General features: G+C 33.4%; 5 protein-coding genes across 8 annotated transcripts; 3 read left to right on the forward strand and 2 right to left on the reverse strand.

The window, feature by feature from the left end:
- Window positions 1-470: 470 nt before the first annotated feature.
- On the forward strand, window positions 471-2,386 carry Rap2l (Ras-associated protein 2-like). Its single transcript, XM_066391328.1, has one exon. It carries the CDS (start codon window positions 746-748, stop codon window positions 1,289-1,291), a length of 546 nt encoding a protein of 181 aa, XP_066247425.1. The 5' UTR covers window positions 471-745; the 3' UTR covers window positions 1,292-2,386.
- Window positions 2,387-11,489: 9,103 nt separating this feature from the next.
- On the forward strand, window positions 11,490-13,536 carry rtet (major facilitator superfamily domain-containing protein rtet). Its single transcript, XM_066391207.1, has 6 exons — window positions 11,490-12,002; window positions 12,159-12,317; window positions 12,369-12,551; window positions 12,601-12,850; window positions 12,904-13,071; window positions 13,128-13,536. The coding sequence occupies exons 1-6, from the start codon at window positions 11,673-11,675 to the stop codon at window positions 13,352-13,354; spliced, it is 1,317 nt and encodes a 438-aa protein (XP_066247304.1). The 5' UTR covers window positions 11,490-11,672; the 3' UTR covers window positions 13,355-13,536.
- Window positions 13,537-13,626: 90 nt separating this feature from the next.
- Window positions 13,627-18,345, reverse strand: Syn2 (Syntrophin-like 2). 4 transcript variants are annotated; one of them, XM_066390934.1, is made up of 8 exons: window positions 18,090-18,344; window positions 17,820-18,024; window positions 17,034-17,193; window positions 16,854-16,979; window positions 15,521-16,017; window positions 15,243-15,479; window positions 14,984-15,187; window positions 13,627-14,924 (listed from the first exon to the last, which is right to left on the reverse strand). In XM_066390934.1, exons 2-8 carry the CDS (start codon window positions 18,015-18,017, stop codon window positions 14,817-14,819), a joined length of 1,530 nt encoding a protein of 509 aa, XP_066247031.1. In that variant the 5' UTR covers window positions 18,018-18,024; window positions 18,090-18,344; the 3' UTR covers window positions 13,627-14,816. The 4 variants fall into 4 exon arrangements, with proteins under 4 accessions (XP_066247031.1, XP_066247030.1, XP_066247032.1 ...); XM_066390933.1 differs by having other exon boundaries at window positions 17,820-18,042; XM_066390935.1 differs by having other exon boundaries at window positions 15,243-15,467; window positions 17,820-18,342.
- Window positions 18,346-18,451: 106 nt separating this feature from the next.
- Uba5 (Ubiquitin-like activating enzyme 5) lies at window positions 18,452-20,048 on the forward strand. The gene is made up of 5 exons (XM_066390939.1): window positions 18,452-18,639; window positions 18,688-19,020; window positions 19,072-19,258; window positions 19,311-19,439; window positions 19,489-20,048. Exons 1-5 carry the CDS (start codon window positions 18,503-18,505, stop codon window positions 19,873-19,875), a joined length of 1,173 nt encoding a protein of 390 aa, XP_066247036.1. The 5' UTR covers window positions 18,452-18,502; the 3' UTR covers window positions 19,876-20,048.
- A 152-nt stretch (window positions 20,049-20,200) lies between these two features.
- Window positions 20,201-21,125, reverse strand: LOC136409447 (pleckstrin homology domain-containing family J member 1-like). The gene has a single exon (XM_066390940.1). It carries the CDS (start codon window positions 20,948-20,950, stop codon window positions 20,315-20,317), a length of 636 nt encoding a protein of 211 aa, XP_066247037.1. The 5' UTR covers window positions 20,951-21,125; the 3' UTR covers window positions 20,201-20,314.
- Between the last annotated feature and the right edge of the window lie 849 nt (window positions 21,126-21,974).

The raw sequence follows: 21,974 nt of genomic DNA on the forward strand, positions 1-21,974 counted from the left end.
ACTTCTGTCATAGTTTGTTCTTAACAAATTTTAAGGGATATTAACATTTTAATTGCTGTTATTTTATTTTTTAAGGTGATTTGTTTCTTTATGGTGACGTTATTAAGTGAAAAAGTAATATAGAGGAAATCGTGTGACATTGATATACAGGCGCATGCTCCAGGACCATTAGATAGGCCTTGTTGCCGGATTGCACTTAAAAACTATCTGGCATTTAAAGATATCTATAATCCCGAATGTTGTAGCTGAATTTGTATTTGATGCAAATACAGTGATTCAACGTGAGTGTATACCTAGGGCAGTGTGCTTCTACGCTCTGAATTTCATAACGTTATTTTCCAATCTGAGTTGGAAAAGTTAAAAAATGTAAGATATTTAATGAATATTTAAGAGATTGGATAACAGTGTAGTACAGTCCCCCACTGAAGTAATCCCCGACACCAATGACAGCATCTTTCTACCGTCATCGTCAGTGTCTTAACACTCCCCGCTAAAGTAGTGCGATGCGTATGACGAGCGTAGACATATGACGAAATGTTGAGTTTGCTGCAGCCGTATCGCCGTTCTCTGTTCAACAACTTAAAGATGGCGAATATGATGTGTAGTTAGTTATTGTTTGTTGAAATGGATTTCAGAAAGGTGATAAAAGACTGTTCAAAAAGTGATAAATTTAGTTAATACGCTAATTTGTGCAAATATTAGAATATCTGGAGCTCCCCCACAAGTACCGAAAGGAGGTAGAACAATGCGTGAGTTTAAAGTAGTCGTCCTCGGATCGGGTGGGGTTGGGAAAAGTGCTTTGACTGTGCAATTCGTGTCCGGATGTTTTATGGAAAAATATGACCCCACGATCGAGGATTTTTACCGTAAAGAAATCGAAGTGGACAACTCCCCATGCGTCCTCGAAATTTTGGATACCGCCGGGACAGAACAGTTCGCTAGTATGAGGGACCTTTATATTAAAAATGGACAAGGATTTGTCGTAGTTTATAGTTTGACAAACCACCAAACGTTCCAGGATATCCGTCCCATGAAGGAGCTCATTACCAGGGTTAAGGGAACTGAAAAAGTACCCATCCTCTTAGTTGCAAACAAAGTGGATCTCGATCATCAGAGAGAAGTGGATTATGAAGAAGGTAAAAGTCTTTCTCAGCAATGGGGTTGCCCATTTATTGAAGCCAGCGCAAAAAACCGAACCAATGTCAATGAAGTGTTTGCTGAAATTGTCAGGGAAATGAACTTTAGTCCAGAGAAAGAAAAACGAAGTTACTGCTGCTGTGCTGTACTCTAAAGCAGTCTCATTGTTTTATAATTTGATGGGAACAAATTCTTATTGTGTTACAGCAACATTTCTTTGTGTTAATTTCGCCGATTATCAACAAACAATAGATCTTCTCAAGCTTGAGCTCATTTTTACTATGTACCACTCCTAATCCTTATTTTTGATGAGGGCTTAGATCTGCACAATATTTATATATTTTTATACATTGAACAAACCGGGATGACTAAAGTAACATGTGTATTCGCTAGTTTTATATATTAAATCATATCTGTCATACTATATGAGTAATGTAAAGTTAGTGCCTGAAATCATATACTATTGAACTGACTGCAATATTCTCCACGGATTGGTCCTACCTACTAAAGTATCGGCCTAAGGTAACACAGTCCCAATCGAGTCCAGCCACTGGCAAGACCTACTGGAGATTTCTCCATGCCACAAGGATAATGGTACGCCACAGTATGGTTCAAAAAACCCAGTGACTTCTTTTGTATATAAATTATCAGAGATCTGTGTTGTACCATAATACCTATGTATGAACTGAATAATAATAAATACTGTAATACAAGGTTTGTTGTGTGCTCGATACGGAGTGCTTGTCAGATAATTAATGTTTTGTAAAGTAAGTTTTAATTGATGCTGATAGAGTGTGAGTATTATAGTATCCCTATATATTGATAGTGCTGTATGAGATTTTTTTACCAAGTGATTCTAAACTTTTGCTGCAGGGGTTTTATATGTTAATCGTATTTGATTGTACATACGTATTTGTTTTGTGTATAAATCCCATTGCAAATGCATTTTTAAATATGATTCACAAGTCTCTGTTCAACCCTGTTAGTTTCATGCTGCCTTAACTTGAACTGAAATGTTTATTACAATTGTTGTTTACAATTTTGCTCTTGAAATATAGTACACACACTTACTGCGCAAACTAATAGCTTTGTTACCCTTTTTCTCATTACTTACTTCTAGTAAAGTTTTCATAACAACTTTTTAGATTGGATGGCTTTATTAGGGGTACTATACTATAGCAATGTGTGTTCTGAGAGCCAAAAAGGATTTGTGATATATACGTATTATAATAAAAAAAAATGTAAAGAATATTGTTTCTTTCTTACACCCAGCTTTCGGACAAAAATAATGCACAGTGCTAAAATTAAAAATACCACTTGTAGTGCAATTTTTCGCGAATCACTACAATTTGCCAAGCATTACAATATATGCAAATCATATTGAAGATCATGGAGAGAAAGTTAGCCATAATGCCACGCCATATAACAATTTTGTATGCTGTAGTTCTGCTAATGCGTCATGAACGCAATGAATCACACACGCATATTTGAAAAAATACCTGCTAAGTTAAATTTAAAGGCACAAAAATTAAATTTTAGTGATAGAAGTTTTTTACTAACAGAATTTCAAAGAACCGCCTTTGCTTTAGGCATGAATGAGTTTTAACTTCTCTTAATAAAATATCAGCTAGAAAGCGGAAGCCTATTATTGCGTTAATAGACACCATGGACATTCAACCATTAATGAATTCTAAATGCTGGCCGGTGAGCAATAGCTAAAATATGTCTTGCACATTTATTTGCTTTTCCTCATTTATTGTATCTACAGACACACACATATATCGTTTAGGTTCAGCTAATAGAACACAGTTTGTCACTAATCGACCTTAAATCTGGGTTATATCTATGCATGTGGAAACGTAACAAATTCTATTTAATCAATAATTGCTATTTCCATGGTTTAAGAAAGATGACTAAATTGTCTTGACTTCCGTGTTTTGTTCATTTCAATATTTCATTTATTACTAATAATATAAATGTGTTAATCGGTGAAAATGTATCGCGGCTCAAGCCAATTTTCGTACAATGTTATTAAATTAGGTTTTACTTCAACTTTAACTTTCATTAAACATTTTGAAATTGACTAATTTTAACTTTACTTTATCTCGCAAAAAATATGAATGTTCGAAAAACACTCTAGCGGGTGTACTAAAACGTTTAACATGTGAATAAAACTTTATGTTAATTTTTCAAATAAACTTATTTTTGACCGTTGTACCATTTAGTTTCCTAAGTGATGCAATCATAGAAAAAATTGCTTATATCGGTTTATTTGAAATAATTAGACAAAGTTGTCGTCATAGCATGTTAAAAATTTGAATGCATCCACTACCTCGCTTTTCTAATTTTTTTATAGAGCACTTGAATTAAAGATTAATTTTGAAACACCCTGTATTAATGTCAGTTTTACTTGCGACACGTTTTTCGCTACTTCTCCAGAGCTTTTACATTATTGTAAATTTCCTGCAAAATTGAAAGAAATGTATAGAATAATAAAAAAAAGGAAGGAAAATAAAATATAGGCATTTTTTCAACTCACTGGATACACAGGGTTATTCAAATTCAGTACAAAGAAGATAGGGGCGTATTTTTTATGTCAAAATAGGACTTTTTTCTTATAAATCCCGCAATGCCAGCAAATACTTAGTTTTCGATATACAAGGTGTTAAAATAATGTCATTATAAAAATTTATAGTAGATTATGACTGCGTAGTTTGACAATTTTACGCGTTTTTTGTTTTTGGTTTTTAACTAAAACTAAAAAAAACTAACAATCAAAATAAACATTAAGCAATTTAATCGTGTAAAAGTGCGCTCATGTGTCTATTACCTATGCAGTATAAAGTATAATAGTTTATAATTTTTTTTATGCTTACGCTGTATATCGTATTTGTTAATTTTCTTTCTACCAATCTAATAGTGCAACAATTATTCTAGAGTGCTATTTGAAAAAAATTCTTTTTTAAATTTAAAAATTCTAAATTTCATAATTTTTTTCAAATACTTTTTGTTATATATAATATTCTTTAATTGTTTATAAAAATTCGTTAATTTCCCAGTAATTTAAAATTCATTTCATCAATTTATATCAAACAATTTTATAGATAATTGAAGAATCGCAAAAATCAAAATAAATTAAAAATAGTTGAAAATCGGTACTATATGTATTGCATTATTTCACGTTTATTTTAGATAAAAAAAACCTTTTCATTCAAAAAAACTGCCATGTTCCATTTAAAAAAATGAAGTAAGGGTCAGCTTCCGGTTTAACCGGAAGTCATATCAGGTTAAAAATATTTTTACAATGTCAGGTTTTTTTCCACAAAACAAAGATATCTTAAACTTGTAATTCTCCACATACGGATTGTGTCAGCCCCTAGAGGCGAACCTCCTGCTCTTTAAGTGGGCACCGATCGTACCTCCCTGTCACAACACGCCCAACCCAATATTTTTATATGGTCAAAAAGCGAACTGTAAGTGCAGCAAAGATCAACCGCGGAGCTGCATAATCCAAAAATAGATTAGGTGCCCATGGGGTACTAATAGAAATCGGATGATTGCGTTAATTGCATTGGGTAATTACTGATGATGCTTTAAATACGAGTATAGGTACCTACCTACCCGTGGGATCGTAATTGAACGTTATTATGTAGTACGCACAAGCTGCATTGCTGCCGTATTTTACCTGTATTTGCTAAATACTCATAAGTAGCACTACTTGAACCGCTAGACCAGTTTAACACGTTTATAAATTAAATATTGAAAATCCACTTTGGTTCTAGATTGGCTTTTCATCAGGTATAGCATGATGATAACAATTTATTGATGTAAAGGGATCGTTTTCTGCTACGGATCAAGTCAACAGCACTCGGTTTTTTCACTTTCCAATAAGTAGCTGTAGGTAGGTTTGGCGTTGGTATTGGTTTTCCCCAACCTTGGCATACCTGCGTTGATGGTTGTGTTATCGGACACCCTGTGCACGGTACGACCTAATAATATAATCACGGAAAGCAACAAGGGAACACGTCGATTTAATTATTTTTTTTCAACTGCTAATTTCTGATTTTTACAAACGATAATGCCTTTACGATGGCTTGCGATGGCTTTCGTTTAGCCAAGGCGATTATGGCAAAAATTAGAATTTATTGCGGAGATTAAATTCTCGTTAATGCTTAGTTCTGCTTCACATGATATCGTTCCCAGTTCCGATCGGTGAGTACCTTAGTTATGTCTACGCACCGCTTGTGGGATTTATTTAAATGATACTTATGTAAGTAGGTACCATCAATTAGCCACAATGCACGGTGCACAACCGATTTTTTTAAGGTGCGCGGAGATTACGACATGCAAAGATCTATAGCGAGCTTATTTATTGTTTAATCAAACATGCCTGAATGGGCTCTCACATGATACTACAATAATTAATTATACTAATACTTTGTTAAGTACATAATGCTTCACTCGGTTCGTTTCGTCGATATTCACACAGGCGCTCCGCCTATGTGAATATCTGCCGGCCCCTGTCCAAATTAACGTAAAATAAGGACCATTTTCTGTGGCTATCGCGTTTAATGAAGATTGTCACCAATTATGTTACTATTTAAGCAGCAGGTGCTGACCAATACATCGTTAACAATTTTTACTTTTGACTCGGCATTTACATAAACTTTGATTATTTTACGCTTGTACAGGGTTAGTCCCGCAACCCGTTCATTAGAAAAATTTTGACTTCCCACTGCAGCAGCCCGACGAAATTCGATTTCAGGCTAGAACTGACCGCTTTAAATCCAAGTAGGATATTTTCAAAATGGCGGCATTTCCGGTCATACCGGAAGTGAGTACCAACTTCGTTATTTTAAACGGAATCCCCTCATTTTTTTAAATCATTTTCGGTTTTCTCGTTAGATTTTAAGGTCAGTTTATGTAAAGGGCCTTATGTCTAAAACTTACCGTTTCCGAGTTGTACCGAAAAATTTGAACATTTTTGTAGCTGCAAGATCTTATGGATATCAGTAGTGTGCGCTGGTCGCTGCAAATTTTGGAATCGGTTTTCTGGGGCTCAGAGAGGACCTAATAAGCTACATTTTGACGTATTTAAATTGGACAAAATTCCTATCACAATCCCCGAAACATGCCTCCGAAGTTGCATGACTTCGAATCTCATTAACTTGCTTATTTCAAATGGGCCACCCTGTCCAGAATCGGTCCAGGAAATTTCAATAATATTTGATACAGAATTAAATTCTAGATCTAAACTCGAAGATGCTTTAAGGTACGGGGTGCCAAAGTTGAAATAGGCAAGTTATTGACATTTGCAGTCGTGCAACTTCGGAGGCATGTTTTGGGGATTGTGACAGGATTTTTATCAAATTTAAATACGTCAAAATGTAGCTTATTAGGTCTTCTATGAGCCCCAGAAAACCGATTCTAAAATTCTCAGGAGCTACCGTACAATACCGAGTGAGATTTTACAGCTGTCAAAATTTTTAAATTTTCCAGTATAACTCGAAAATGGTAAGTTTTAGGCACAAAACATTTTACATAAACTGACGTTAAAATTTAAAAATGAAATCCAGAAATGATAAGAAAATTAGGGGATTCCGTTTAAAATATCGAAGCCGGTACCCACTTCCGGTATAACCGGAAATGCCGCCATTTTGGAAATATTTTATTTGGATTGAAAATGGCCGATTCTAGGCTAAAACCAAACTTCGTTGGGCTATTACAGTGGGAAGTCAAAATTTTTCTAATAAACGGGTTGTGCGGCTAATCCTGTATACGAATAGTTCATTTACTAATCGCTGCCTTACCTAAGTCAGTAGGCGACCAATGACTCAATCATTTTGAAAGAAATTTTATGACCTACTAATTCTTCGACATAATAAAGTCCGCAGGTATTAATTTTTGTCTTTCACAATCCACTCCATTACCAGCTGAAAATACTTCGCGCCAAGTCAAAATACCACTTATACCTTATCTTTTCCCCAGATTCTCGCCTTCAATGTTGACTTTGAAATTCAATGGAACAACCATTACTGTTATATGTTCCAAGAAATCAAGTTCTAATAACATTTTGTCCTAACATCCTATCGAAGACCTGTTGATTGAAACCGATCACCTGTAATCTACAATGCGCAGGTAGCAGGTATAGGGAAGAGCTAAATATTTAAATGAGTATGCATGCCATAGTAATTTTTCCTATTCAGGATGCGACCGACCGTGAATAACTAATTTTTGAGCACTAAAATATTATTCGTCGCTCATCCAACACGCTTTTAGTGGTGTATGTTTGAAGTAGCTTTGTTTTGTGTATCTGTGTAGCCTACAGTAAATAAGAAAATTTCCTGTTCCACCGTATCCAATAAAGGGGCTCACATTATCGTCTATCTACAAAGTAACACACATATATATGTTATATATGCATTAAGTACATTGAAAACAGAGATAATCCCGATGTTCTAAAAATACGGATATTATAGCTTTTGTGAGAGCAGATTTGTAATAATGGAAAAGCTTATCATTTTCTTTTATCTTGTGATTTTCCTTCATCTGGTTTGTCATTGTAACAGTTCGCGTATCATCGTTAAATAGTTATTATACAGTGCTTTCATTTCAAAACGAACCACCCTAAATAACTCTTGAATTATGTATTGTTTTCAAATTTCCAAAAATACGTTAATTGAGATGTCGAGGGGAAAACTTTTTGAGCTTATGTCTAATCCCCTGTCGGCAACCCCTTGGGCAGGGAGCGACTCACCCCTAAAATCTTAAATGGAATGGGGGGTCGAGTGATGCCTCATGTTAAAGGGCATGCTAAGACCTTTCCACCTCACTCCGTTTAGCCATTCCAAAAGGACAGCCACTTGAATTTTGCGATACAAAAAATTATTTTATCAAACGTTCAAAATGTGGCCCGTTATTTTCAAGACAATAACCTTAAAGAAGTGCCAAATGCCTCGCATTCCTCTGATATCAAAACAACTACACTAGATTTTATGACCACTTAGTACTGTTTTAACGTTAGAGTTAGAATATTCATTTATCAGATAGTTTGAAATTATTATTTAAAATGGTATACACTTTAGCTGAAAGAACGGAGATAATCTTCCTTTACGCAGCTGAAAATCGATGCGCTCGTAGAACCGCTCGAGTTTTTAAAGGAGAGAAAGCAAAATTTCCAGATCTCACCCCTCTCGACTTCTTCTTTTGGGATTGCTTAATATCTAAACTGTATAAAACTCCAATTGAAAGTATTCAAAAATTGAAAACCAGAAAAACACTGGAATGCAGAGGTACTACCAGCCAAACTTTCATCAATATTCGCAAAAAATTTGAAAATAGATGTTATTATTGTCTTAGAAATAACGGGTCACATTTTGAACAATTGATAAAATAATTTTTTCGTTGTAAAAATCGCAACATTTTTTGGAATGGTTGAACGGAATGAGCTGAAACTTCGCAGGGGAAAAGGTCTCGGCATGCCCTTTGAAATGAGATACCACTAGACTCCTCATTTTATTTAAAATTTTAATGGTGAGTCGCTCCCTGCCCAAGGGGTTGCGATAGGAGATTGGACATAAGCTCAAAAAGTTTCCCCCTCGACATCTCAATTGACGTGTTTTTGGAAATTGTAAAACAACATAGTTCAAGAGTTATTTAGGATGGTTCGTTTTGAAATGAAAGCACTATACAAATGCAAAAAAATTGTGTAAAAATGTATTATGTGCGTTACTGGTAAAAATACTATTAATTTTAATTCGGTCATACTATAAGAGGTGATTATTAAACAAAATAAAGGGCGGCGTCATTCATTGTTAAAATAGACAATACATGAATTTATTCTTTGAGCTTTTTTTCATCGATTACCCTATATACGTATACTCCCTATACAGGGTGAGGCACCAAGAGTGCCTCGGAAGATTACGTTCTTATTAATGATTTTGAACGGAAATGGTTTTTAGAGGTGTATATAAGACCTTACAAGGTACATTGAAAAAATATTCTCATTTGTACAAGGTATACAAAAAGAAAGATACACTTCAAACATATGTTTTTTTTAATGTAACGCACTAGATTTTATGACATATTTATAATTATAAGAAGAAAATAGTAGAAGTCTGTATATCACATTAGGTCTAAAACAAACACTTCTCGAGAAATTTTAGAAAATATAAAAATGCAAGGGTCAAGAAGACATTTTTTTCTAACCGAAATGAGTCATTTGACTGTTATTTTTTCACTATTACTTCTTAAGAACAAACTATTCTTCAAACTAGAACGAATTCTTTACTAAACTGATATACAGGATGGGCAAAAAGAACGGTCAAATTCGACCTATTTATTATTCAGCATAACTTTTTTATTTCAAATGGAATGTATACATTTTTATGTATTAATTATAATCACTAATTAATGCCCTTTCAATTAATATTATGGCGTCCTATACCTATCTTTTACCGTTTTCCCTTAATGTGAGATTTTATTTAATTTTCAATAATAACACTAAAGAAAACAGATTATTGTCAGAGTATGCCTTGGATTGGGTGCTATGGTTACTCAAAAGAGCTGATTATGGAGGACGAATTTCAAAAGTATTTATTATAGTTTAATAGGTTACCCCCAAAAAAATGTATATATATACATTTTAATAATGTATGTACAGGGTGTTCGTAAAGTCATGCATAAATCCATTGTTTCTGGTAAAAGAAAATTGTAAAAAATCCTTGAATACGTTAATTTTATTAAAAAAAAGTACTTTCTGTGACATATCGTTTGTGTCAGTAACGTAAGCCCTCTACAAAATATGACGTCTTCGATAATTTTTTTCAAATGACAACTCCCTATTTTTGAACTTTCATTTCAACAACATGGAGCTCCACCAAATTATTCAATCATTGTTCATGAATATACCTATACTAAGTAATATAGAAACCCGAACACTCAGTAAAAATGTTCCGATTTCGAGAATATTTTGTAGAAATATTAAAGAGATCAAAGTAAGTAACTGATTAAAGTATTAAATAAATTGGATAACTTTAATCCATGAATTGGAATTTTTTATAACCAATACTGTGTTAATGCACTACGATTTCTTATACATTCACTAATGCGCGTAGACATACTTCTGATGAAGTATTTCATTCTAGAATATCTTCCTCATGTCGAAGCGCTGCGAGAGCTTGAGGGGGCGGCTATAAAGTTCGCAATCTCCTACTGATAATGTCCCACACGTGTTCAATTGGAGAAAAATTAGAGGCATCCTTGTAACAGATTTTTTTTTAGCTAGCAATAACAAGAGTAATATTATTAAGGATTTATCACTTATTCGTAACAAATGTTGAAAATGTTCTCCGTTCATCTCAACGCGTCCTTTAATTCTGTTCTTCACAGATTTCCTTGCTTAGTATATTTATTAACATACATTTTGCGATTCATGTAATCGTGCATCGGTTTATAAAAACTCATTTTTCTAGAAAACGACTATCCTAACGATATGAAATAACAGGATCTTTTTTACTTAAAAATATTTACGATTCAGTAATTTGAGTTTAAAAATTAAGAAATGTCACGAATAAAAAAGTTAGGGCAGAATTTATGTAAGAGACCCCCTGTATGTAACATCCCTGACTAAAATCTGTAATTATGGATATAAAAAAGTTTTCTCATTCCAACTTATTAAAACATATCGAATTTCATAACATTAGCGTAAACCGTTTTGAAAATATTGCAAAAAAATCATCACTAGAGTTCCCCTATTGGGGGGTTTTAGCCTCGTTAAGAATCAATTTTTGGGATATGTTTATAAGAATTTTTTTTATTACTTTAATTTCTAGAATCACCTCTCAAAATATTTCTACGCTATTTCGGGATACCCTGCATACAAATTTTTGAAGAGTATAGCTAGAATATTTTTGCTGTTAATACCGATAATCGAAGGGAATAAGCTTCATATATTGTTAATAATAATAGGAACTTATTGTTCAGACAAAATCACTAGTGTCACATTTTAAAGATTGTCTCGTCAAGAAATGTAAGAGGCACAAAAAAAGACTTTTGGCTCAAGTATCTGCATTTCCGACTAAATTATTTTAATTATTTATTGGTCCACCGTGTATACTACGAGATCGTTCCAGGAACTGGACGGAATACGTAGAGTATAATTTTGTAATGAAAAAATCCCACCGAAAATTAACGGAACTTGTCAAAAGCCGGACCATCTGTCTCACTTTAATCAATAGTACTATAGGAAACAAAGATATATTGAATGACTAACAAACACATCATAGCATAACCCCATATATAAATTTTCTCAAAACATTATTGAAGAACCGGATTTTTCTTATACCTTTCAAGATTGTATCTACATATATCGTTACTTGATTGATTTCATTAGACTACTAGCAGAGTCTGATGTAGTGACACGTTTAAAAAATGCCCACAGCTAAGAAAATGAGAAAGTAGGATCCGTTTTCGTGAACTTCCTACAATTATTCGCTCGTGAAAACATCACCAAGAAGTGCATTAACTCCATCAACATGAAAAAAAACCAGCAAAAAGTCCACCCCACAGTGTTTGTAGTATTTATATCTTTATTGCTGGATTTATTGGCCTTCACTATGATTTTACCACTGCTACCATCACTTCTGGATCATTACAAAGAAAACGACACTATGGGGCTATATGCTTGGCTTTCGGATCAAATATATTTTTTCCAAAAACTAGTGGGCGCTCCAGAGAAATTTAATTCCATTTTGTTTGGAGGATTTCTCGGGTCTATGTTTAGTTTTCTACAGTTTGTAACATCTCCAATTATTGGAGGAATATCTGATGTTGTTGGCAGGAAAGCTGTGAATATTACATGTCTGGTATGTATATGATATATGAGTAGAGGTAAATATACTGAATGTCGACACTGCATCAAATTCAGATGCTTTTTATTTTATTTAGGAAAATAAGAATTCTGCTAAAGTGAATATGCTTTTTCCTATTTTGGTAAAAGCTCATTAATTACCCTCTTTTAGCTTGGTATTTCTATTTCATACATTTTATGGGCGCTATCAAACAATCTTCTGCTATTCATCTTGGCACGGTTTATTGGAGGCATTAGTAAAGGAAATGTTTCTATAAGTATGGCTATTATCACAGATGTATCTACAATCTATACAAGAGGAAAAGGAATGGTATAACTTTGAACTATTTACTTACAGCAATTGCTATAATACACCTTTCAGGCATTAGTAGGTATAGCCTTTTCTTTAGGATTCATCATTGGCCCAATGATAGGAGCTATATTTGCTGTTTGGGCCAAGCAAAAAACTGGAAACTGGTTTGTTGTTCCAGCCCTTTTTGCCTTACTACTCTCTATAGTTGACATTATATTCTTTACACTGTTTTTCAAAGAGTCCCTTCCTAAGGTCAAGACAATTAAAAGATGTTTTGGAAGATTTTATTTTTTTATTTTAGGAAAAGCGTGCCCAGCATTTTTCCACCACTTTTGAAAATGCAAAATCACTAATAGATGCTAGAGACTTATTTCGGTTTAAGGCATTGCAAACCATTAAAAATGAAGACTTAAGGGAACTTCAAAGACTGGGATTAATATATTTTGTGTATATGTTCATATATAGTGGACTAGAATTTACAATAACTTTCCTCACACATCATGTTTTCAACTATACTTCAATGCAGCAAGGTTGGATGTTTTTTGCGATAGGTACTTTTACAGTAGAAGCATACTTATAATTATTATAAATTAATCTCCAACAGGTGTTACAATGGCCATTATACAAGGCGCTTATGTTAGAAGAATCCCTCCTCAAAAAACTAAGGCCACTGCTATTCTAGGCTTATGGATAATTATTCCTTCTTTTGTATGTGTTGGAGTTGCCCAAGGTGTTCTAATGTTGTATTTTGGATTGTTTTTATATGCAGTGTGTAAGTTAACTTAAGTGGTGCAGAAAAGAATTAGAATAACTAGGGTATATTTCTAGCCACAGCAATGGTGGTTCCATCAATAACAACTCTGGCCTCCCAATATGGCACTGACCAACAAAAAGGGGCCGTTATGGGAATTTTCAGATCTCTGGGTGCTTTGGCTAGAGCATTAGGCCCTATAATTGCAAGCATTGCGTTTTGGAGCATTGGCTCTCAAATAACGTACCTGATAGGCTCAGTTTGTCTATTATGGCCTGTTCTAGCGTTAAAAAATGTTATCTAAAAATTGTTTTCTGGGGAATCTGCAATGGTCGCAGTATTAAAATGTATTTAGCAGTTATTTTTGCATTTACTACCGACGGTTGTGATAAATTATATATTAAATATCCTTATTTATAACGTTATAAATTTATACCTATTTATAACTATTAATGCAATTTAAACAATATATTTTTTTACTAATAATTTGCGATTTTGTTCAAACAAAAATGTTTAAAGCTGTGGTCTGGTGGCGATCTCCAAAGGTTCACAGAAAAAATAAAACACAATAAAGGGTACTAAATAAATGTATTTATATTGTCAACGATTATTAACTTTTGGTAACATTTCAACGCAATAGAACAATAACTTGGTCATATGAGGCAATGTAATTGAGTACAGTTGTTTAACCTTGACAACTAACTATTCGATCCATGATCAAACTGACTCTAAAAACAGCTAATTACCCTAACTAGGTAGTTACTCGTTTTACTAATTAACAGGTCAGAAGTGATCCACGATTTGATGGCTAATGCCACAGATAAATATACAGCGCTCAACGTTTAGATTAAACCTATTAAAACTAGTGATATAACAACACAGAGCGAGATTTAATTGTAAAGTTCTGAGAGGTCGAGCTACCAAAAAATTGTAGTTTTTAAATCTAAACCTCCCATTATTGTGTAAAGCACGAAGTTTAAAAAGTTACACTTTAGACCCAATATATAAAGTAAAGTTGAAATATCACAACCTTTTTGAAAGCGCGCTTAGATAAATGTCTTTCTCTCCGTCAGTCCTCAATATTCGTACTTTTAATTAACGTTTTTTTAGATCTGTTAAAATCTTTGGCTTCAGTTTACCACCTTTCAGCGCTTCACGAAAGAGATCATAGTTTAAGTAAACTAAGTTATAATGAAATTCATATTCGTGAATGAGGAAGCTCCGAAAGTGTTTCAGTAACAAAGAACCCGAGAACACCTTCGCTACAATAAATTCCTACATCTAACATTATGAACTTATTGCTAGTTAGAATATAATTTAATTGATGATTTTAAGATTGACAATTTACTATGCTATAATGATATGTTGATGCAATGACATTTAAACTACTGACGTATGTGATGTTACATTAACGTAACAGGAAATGATTTAAATTCTAAAAAATGCCCGTTTTTAGCGATGAAATGAATTTTCTTCAGTAGATCACTGGAAACAGACCTTATTATCATCCACAGTGACAATAACTCATTGTTTTGCCTAAACTTTCAGGCCAGAGGAAGTACATATAAACATTGACGTAATATTTACAAAGGTCTATCTGATTATGAGAAGCTTCAATTCTGGCCAATCCTGCAAACAGTCTTTTTTCAAAAAACGACCTTAAACATCGTGTAACCTATCCATTTTCCGATTTGTTTCGATAGAGGATATTAAAATACGATACAACCACATAATATTATATTCTATACCGCTACAAAGATCCATTTTTACGGAAGTGTAGAGCAAAGGAAACCTGGATCAACTGACGCCACTTTAGCAGTCAGAAATGCGTGCATGCAGTAGAGCAGACTTTGTAAAATTGAGCATTCCAGTTCCTGTAATAATAAAATGAAGTTTGACCACAATATTTTGTTTTCAGAATAGAGATTTCGACCTTGGTATCAATGGCTTTAGTATCAATATCTTGAAAATGCAACTTCAGTTTCGATTTTCCATCATCTGAGGAGCCTCTAAGTTGACTGAATTTGTACTGCCACTGAAGATTCTTTGAATCGCCTTCATGTAACGAAAATCCTAAGTTCCAGTCCAGTGTTAATCCTGCAGTTTTGCCATTACTACTTACTGTAAAAGTCTTAGACTAAAATTTGTTTAAATTAATTGATTTTTTGCAGCATGATCTGAAACAAACCCACCCCCAGTTGCATAACAGAATTGCATACAGCGGAATGCCAGGCATTTTCAATCCTTAGCAATTCTTGGCGAGTTTCCACTGAGAAGTAGCGTGACTCTTGGCCTGAGGTTTGAACTAAAAAACAATGTTGTCGTTCATCCACATTTTCAGAGTCTTTGACGATTCTGAACATTGTTTGGTAGACTTGAAACTCCAGAGAACATTTATTCCAATCAGTCAAATTTAGCTGGAAGAAATCCTGATATCAGCTTTTAATTTTCATTTCTTAATAATACCTACTGGTGGAGAGTCAAATAACAGGAAGTCTGAGCCTTTCAAAGCTAAAAATCTCGGTTTATAGTTTTGCCAAGGTTGGTTATTATTGAGGACACACTCATTAACCCAACCCATGTACTCGATTCGATCTGACACACTAAAATTCCTATTGTACAACTTCATTTGTAGATTAGTTAATCCAATAATGTTGTCGTTAATATATTTCAACCACTGAGAAAGAATGCCAGAATCATCACAGTGAATTATTCCAGTGCTAATACCATTTAGCCCTCGAACTTCAAATGAATTTGGTCTCAACTTGTCAGTGCCAAAGATATACCTAGTTACATATGCCATCATTAAAGGCACTGTTACTATGTCAACCCAATGAGTGTGGACAGGTTCTTGGTCCATTTCTGAACATATAGAACTGGGCCTACTGCTAGTGCTATTTGATGTTATACGAAAACTCTCATCGGAGGCTTCTTTTTCACTGTTACTATCAGTTTGTTCTTTGTCTTCTGTAATTCAAAAATGATATTTTAACCCTTAACCACCGTAATGAAATAAATATAACACTCACACCGTAGTAAGATCATTATAACTATACAAGTAGCAACACTTAAATGTTATGAAAAAAAAGGAAATTCATTAATCTGTCAAGTGCGTTTATAACATAATAATAACAATTAGCTTGAGGGCTACATTAAGGCATACGGCAATAGAAAAATTACACAACCTGTAAAATGAAACAGTTTTTTAATTAAAAATTTCAATAACAGGCCCCAAGTACATACTTTGATGTATTTTTACATGTAACAACAATAATTAGTTTTTTTTTAATTTAAACAACTTTTTGTTTTACTTTATTACTTTCTTATTCAACATTAGTATCTTTCTTTACACATATGTCATTTTCATCCTTGGAACTAATTATGTGATCACTAATTTCATAACAGTTGCATTAATCATTCTTATTGCTTATTTTACTTTTCAATTCATCTGCTCACCATTACTATACTTTTAAAATCCCTACATCATCATATAAAATCCTTTTAAATGTCTAACTGTTAAATTGAAAAAGTAACAACAATAAAAAAAATTACATTCTGAAAGTAATCAGTGTGGCTCTAAGGAAAATCCGTTTCCAATTAAAAATAAAATCTTAATCCCTTTACCACATTACCCTTTTTACAACTGACTAATAATGTCACTTCTTAAAAAAATTGAGGTGGGCACTGCAATAAATTATGTCAATATTTTAAATCAGAATAGCGTTTTAGTGCCGGTCCCTTTTGACTGTACTACGTGATTAAGGGATAAAGGAAATAGTAAAAGAATATGAAATAGAACTTGCCTTGTTTCTGAAGAAAGGGGGTTGCAGCTTTATAGTGTTTAACTGTTAAAACCACTAAATCCCCAGCATTTCTTAGAATGTTTACTGCATCATCATGAGGACATGCTGTTATATATTCTCCATTCACTATTAGAGCAAAGAAAACAATTATTTTTAGCTGAATTCATTTTTTTGTATTACCTTTTATAATAGCATCTCCAACAAATAAATCTCCAGTTCGATCTGCTGCCTGATTCTTATAAATCCTAGAAATGAGTATGGGTAGCTTATGTTCAGCTCCCCCTTTAATGCTAAGGCCCAGGCCTCCTATTTTCTGTCTGCGGATTTGCACCATTCTTTCCTAAATGAAAAATACAAAATTAGAACTATTGTAATACAGTGTAATCAGTTTAATCCAAACACATGTTAATTTCGATATACAGTAGTTCACACACTGACTTTTAGAAATCATAATGTGTGCATCAATGGATGCATCTTTTTAATCTAGACATTCAATCTATTGACATAAATTTTTTGCATTTGAATTGAAGATTAGTTTGTTCTGCAGGCTTCAAACACTCAAAATATCGGTAAATATGTTAGTTTACACAAGATTTGATGTATTATTCAATTTATGTTATGACTGGTTACAATAACAGTTATATATGTAATAGGTCCTAATGCAAGGTTTTATGAAATATATCAGTTTATGGGCAAGTAAATTATGTGAGAGAGTCCATAATTGAATGGGTTTGTATTTTTTTTAATGTTTTAATTTAGAAATTTTACAAGAGCAGATTTGGAGCCCTCATGAGATTTTATTATACATATATAGCATATATTCTTAAAATGACTTCCTAATAGCAAAGTCACAAATTGAGTAATTGACTTAAGTGATGTTGCATAAAATTTAGACAATGCCCATGCATTTAATTGTCCAGGTTAAAGAAGTAATCCTGTATAATTAATTAGAATTAAAATGTGTACCTTTGAATTTAAGGGCTTAGGTTCTGCAGGGGCAATTTCTTCTTTTTGCAATCGAAGCACTTCCATGGACAAATGCAACTGAACTGGAGTTGGCCTACTTTTTCCATCACTCACAGTCACCATTCCAGTCCTAACTTTCAACTTCTGATCCATTTTCTCTTCAATCGGAGTACTCATTCTTATGGCGTTAATTTTCATTTTGTTGCTATTGTAATACAGGTCACTGGACTGAATAAGTATACTAAATTGATTTTCTGGTCATCAACTTACATTATGGAACTCGGTGAATTTTCCACACAAATCTATAAACCTCTACATTGCAGACTAATTTTATTGTTTAATTTAAAGTTTATATTGCACTTCCTAGATAAAACTGGCTCTTCCATTGGAAAAATAGAGCAGCCATTTTTAAAGAGCCAAAAATGTAGTTCCATTCCAGAGGGATGAAGAATGCGTACACTGACTTTTACTATAATCTACGTATCCCATATCCAGCCAAACATGGAAAACCCTTCGGATTGGAAATCTGACAATTCTTGTGCGCAACCGCAATCCAATCCTCAATCTACCAATAGAAGCCCTGCCTAACCTATATTTTTTTGACGTTTCCGTTTTGTTTTTTTTGGGCTTGGAAAAGAAATCCGTGTATTTTATGCAAGTTTAACATATGTTCAAACGTAAAAATGGATTCTGTAGCGGAATTAAAGCAAAGAATAGCCGAATTAGAAGACCAGTTGGCAAAAGCGCTTGAGAAAAATGCTCCTGCTCGAGAAAAAATTGAAAACATGTCTTCTGAAGTTGCTGATAGCAATCCCTATAGGTAAGTTTTACAAATCAAACTTCCCTAATATTCACTTTGGATTTTTAGCCGCCTGATGGCCTTAAAAAGAATGGGAATTGTTAATAATTATGAAAAAATCAGGGACTATACTGTAGCTGTTGTTGGAGTTGGTGGCGTTGGAAGTGTCACTGCAGAAATGCTCACCCGTTGTGGGATTGGTCGACTATTGCTCTTTGATTATGATAAAGTTGAATTGGCCAACATGAATCGACTCTTCTTTCAGCCTCACCAGGCTGGATTGAGCAAGGTTGATGCAGCTGCTGAAACTCTACGCAACATTAACCCTGATGTTGATATACACACATACAACTATGACATTACTACTGTTAAGAACTTTGATAATTTCACTAATACTTTAACGTTAGTAGTAAATTTGTATTTTTTTCATAGCTAAATTAATAATTTTATTAGTACTTTAAGTTTGGTAAATGGCCCTGTTGATTTGGTTCTAAGCTGTGTGGACAATTTTGAGGCAAGATTTGCCATTAATACTGCTTGCAATGAGTTTAACCTCACATGGTTTGAGTCAGGAGTCTCTGAAAATGCTGTATCAGGTCATGTTCAGTTTATATGTCCAGGAGAAACTGCTTGTTTCGCTGTAAGTTTACAAAATCTAATTTTAATTGATATTTAGCTATAGTTTGTTTTAGTGTGCTCCTCCTCTCATTGTAGCTTCACAAATCGATGAAAGCACTCTGAAGAGAGATGGGGTATGTGCTGCTAGCCTTCCAACAACCATGGGTATTATAGCAGGGTTTTTAGTCCAGAACACCTTAAAGGTATTTATTTATCAATTAATACAATACAAGTACTAATAATTTTCCACAGTATTTACTCCAATTTGGTAAAGTGTGCCACTATTTGGGTTATAATGCCCTCGACGATTTTTTTCCCACATTGAACCTACGCCCCAATATGGCTTGTGAGGATTTAAATTGCCAGACAAGGCAGACGGAATTTTTGGCTAAACCTTGGCTTGAACCAGCCCAGGAAGCAATTGAAGATGAGGGTCCAATTCATGAATCAAATGAATGGGGTATTTCTCTAGTTGATGAAAGCAAAGAAGAAAAAGAAAGTGTTTGTGTGGCAGAGGGATTGAGACTTGCTTATACTTTGCCAGGGGTTCCTGATAATACTCCCTTAGAACAAGCTGAGGAAGCCACAACCAGTGATGCTAACTTAGAAGATCTTATGGCCCAAATGAAGTCTATTTAAAAAATCATTGATAATACTAGAATTCCAAAAGTGTTGTCAAGTGACAATTGTTGCGCTTCAATATTTTTATTTGTGGTATGCCTATTTTGTTATAATTAAAACATTTGTTAGGAAAATTATATTATTTTGTTAAAGGAACTTTATATAAAAATACAGGTGGTTAAAAATAACAATTTGACTAGAAGCATCAATTATTATAACTCTACAATTTTGAAATTTGATATTTTATAAGTGTTAAACTTATGAACTTACTATTTACACATATACTCAAAAATATTTCTGGTTAAATTTTCACTCACAATAAAAAAAATAGTCTAAGAATTTTATAAAAATCACACGACTTGATTAAACTTAAACTACTATGTAAGTTTTTACAGAAATGATAATATTTAATGGAAACAATATATAAAAGAGATCAGAGATATATGTTATCGTCTAACTAAAAAGTGATAAGATTTTCTACTGTTGCAGCTCCGTTACTCTGTTGTGAAGTGGTACAATTCTCAAAAAAAGAACTACTTTCAAAATGACTGTAAAATGTTGATTTGGTTTGCTTCGTTTTACTCTTCTTAACTTCCACTTTAATATTAACATTCTGAGCACAAGAATTAGTTTTCAAAGATTCTAACATCGGATCTTTACCAGTCTTCATAGCCAACTTTGTCCTTAAAATGAGAAATTGGGATCGCCAGTATTCATAAGAAGCCGTTTTTAAGGCAGATACCCAAGTATTAACATCAGCCTCACATCTACAAGAAAATATGTGCTTTGCTTCATTGTCTCTCAATTTGTCATTCACTTTGAAAGTTAGAGAGAAGGTGAAAGGTATTCCTTTGTGGGGGTGTTCATAAGCCACATGCAAATTTTCTAATACCAAGACACCTAATGTTTCTGGTTCATTTATTCTTGAGTAGAATAACAAATTGGCTTTCAGTTTAAAGTATCTTTCTTTGAAGCTGGGTTGTTGATACCAGTCAGACCACTCATTGCTTTGGGGCTTCATATGCTGCAGAACACCCTCTAAGTCAGACTTGTCTTCACTATTTTTCGCTATTTCTTTATCATTAAACCTCATTGTTAGTAGAAATTATGACAGCTAGGGCTCGAAAAGAGATATTTTACTCACAAATTTGGTTAGTTGCTTTCTATAATTTTTAATTACAATGATCGTATTTCACACCATTTTAATATTAATAAATAGAAACGTAAATATTATTCCAAACATTTCAATCGAGACGACATCTATGAGGCAATAACTTAATTAAATGAAGTGAATTTAAAACGTCAATTTTTATGTACAGAAATTTACAGCATGCGCTGTGCTTTCAACGTTGCCAGGTGTTATTTTGAAGGAAATTGTGGGATAAAATATCAACGTTGTCTTTTTTTAATGTGATAAAATAAAGTACCTTAATTTATTGTCAAATTATTCACCCATTGACATAATCATGTTATCATCTCTAAATCAATATCACTATGTGCACATAATCTTAATATCTATGTAGACGCTGTTTACTAAGAAATACAATGAGCAATAGTTTGATCAAGATATTAATGTTTTTGCTTTGTTATGACGTCCTATCAAGCAAATATTTTAAAAGTAAATATTTAACGGTTAATAAAGCAAAACAACTAAAGGCTGAATTATGCAGCATAAAGAGCAAGGTCAGAACACCCATCACCAATTATTGATTTTTAAAAAAGGGGGTGAAGGGTGTGGAAAATAAAACTTCAATTTTAATGAAAATTGTTTTGTTTCAACGTTATTTGAGCAGAGAGAATTTCGAAACTATGGAGAAATCTTAAGCTCGTGTTAAGGATGAAAATGTGATCATTTCATTTAAAATCTCTCGCGTAGTTGTGGAATGTATTTAGGGGTAGGGCTCACTGTTTAGGGTGTAGGAAAGAATGCGAGGTTTTGCAGGGTTGTCAATCTAGTTATCTTCTAGTAGCAAATTGGTATAAAACTTTTTAGCGATGGTATTAGGTATATGAAAAGAGCGAGGGTCTCCCTTAAAAATATATAAAAAATAAAAAATAATGTAATCAAATATGTTATTTGTATTTGTGATAAGAATGTGACAAAATCAGAGTTCAGA

Source organism: Euwallacea similis, chromosome 6 (genome assembly GCF_039881205.1).
Source record: "Euwallacea similis isolate ESF13 chromosome 6, ESF131.1, whole genome shotgun sequence".
Classification (NCBI taxonomy): domain Eukaryota; kingdom Metazoa; phylum Arthropoda; class Insecta; order Coleoptera; family Curculionidae; genus Euwallacea; species Euwallacea similis.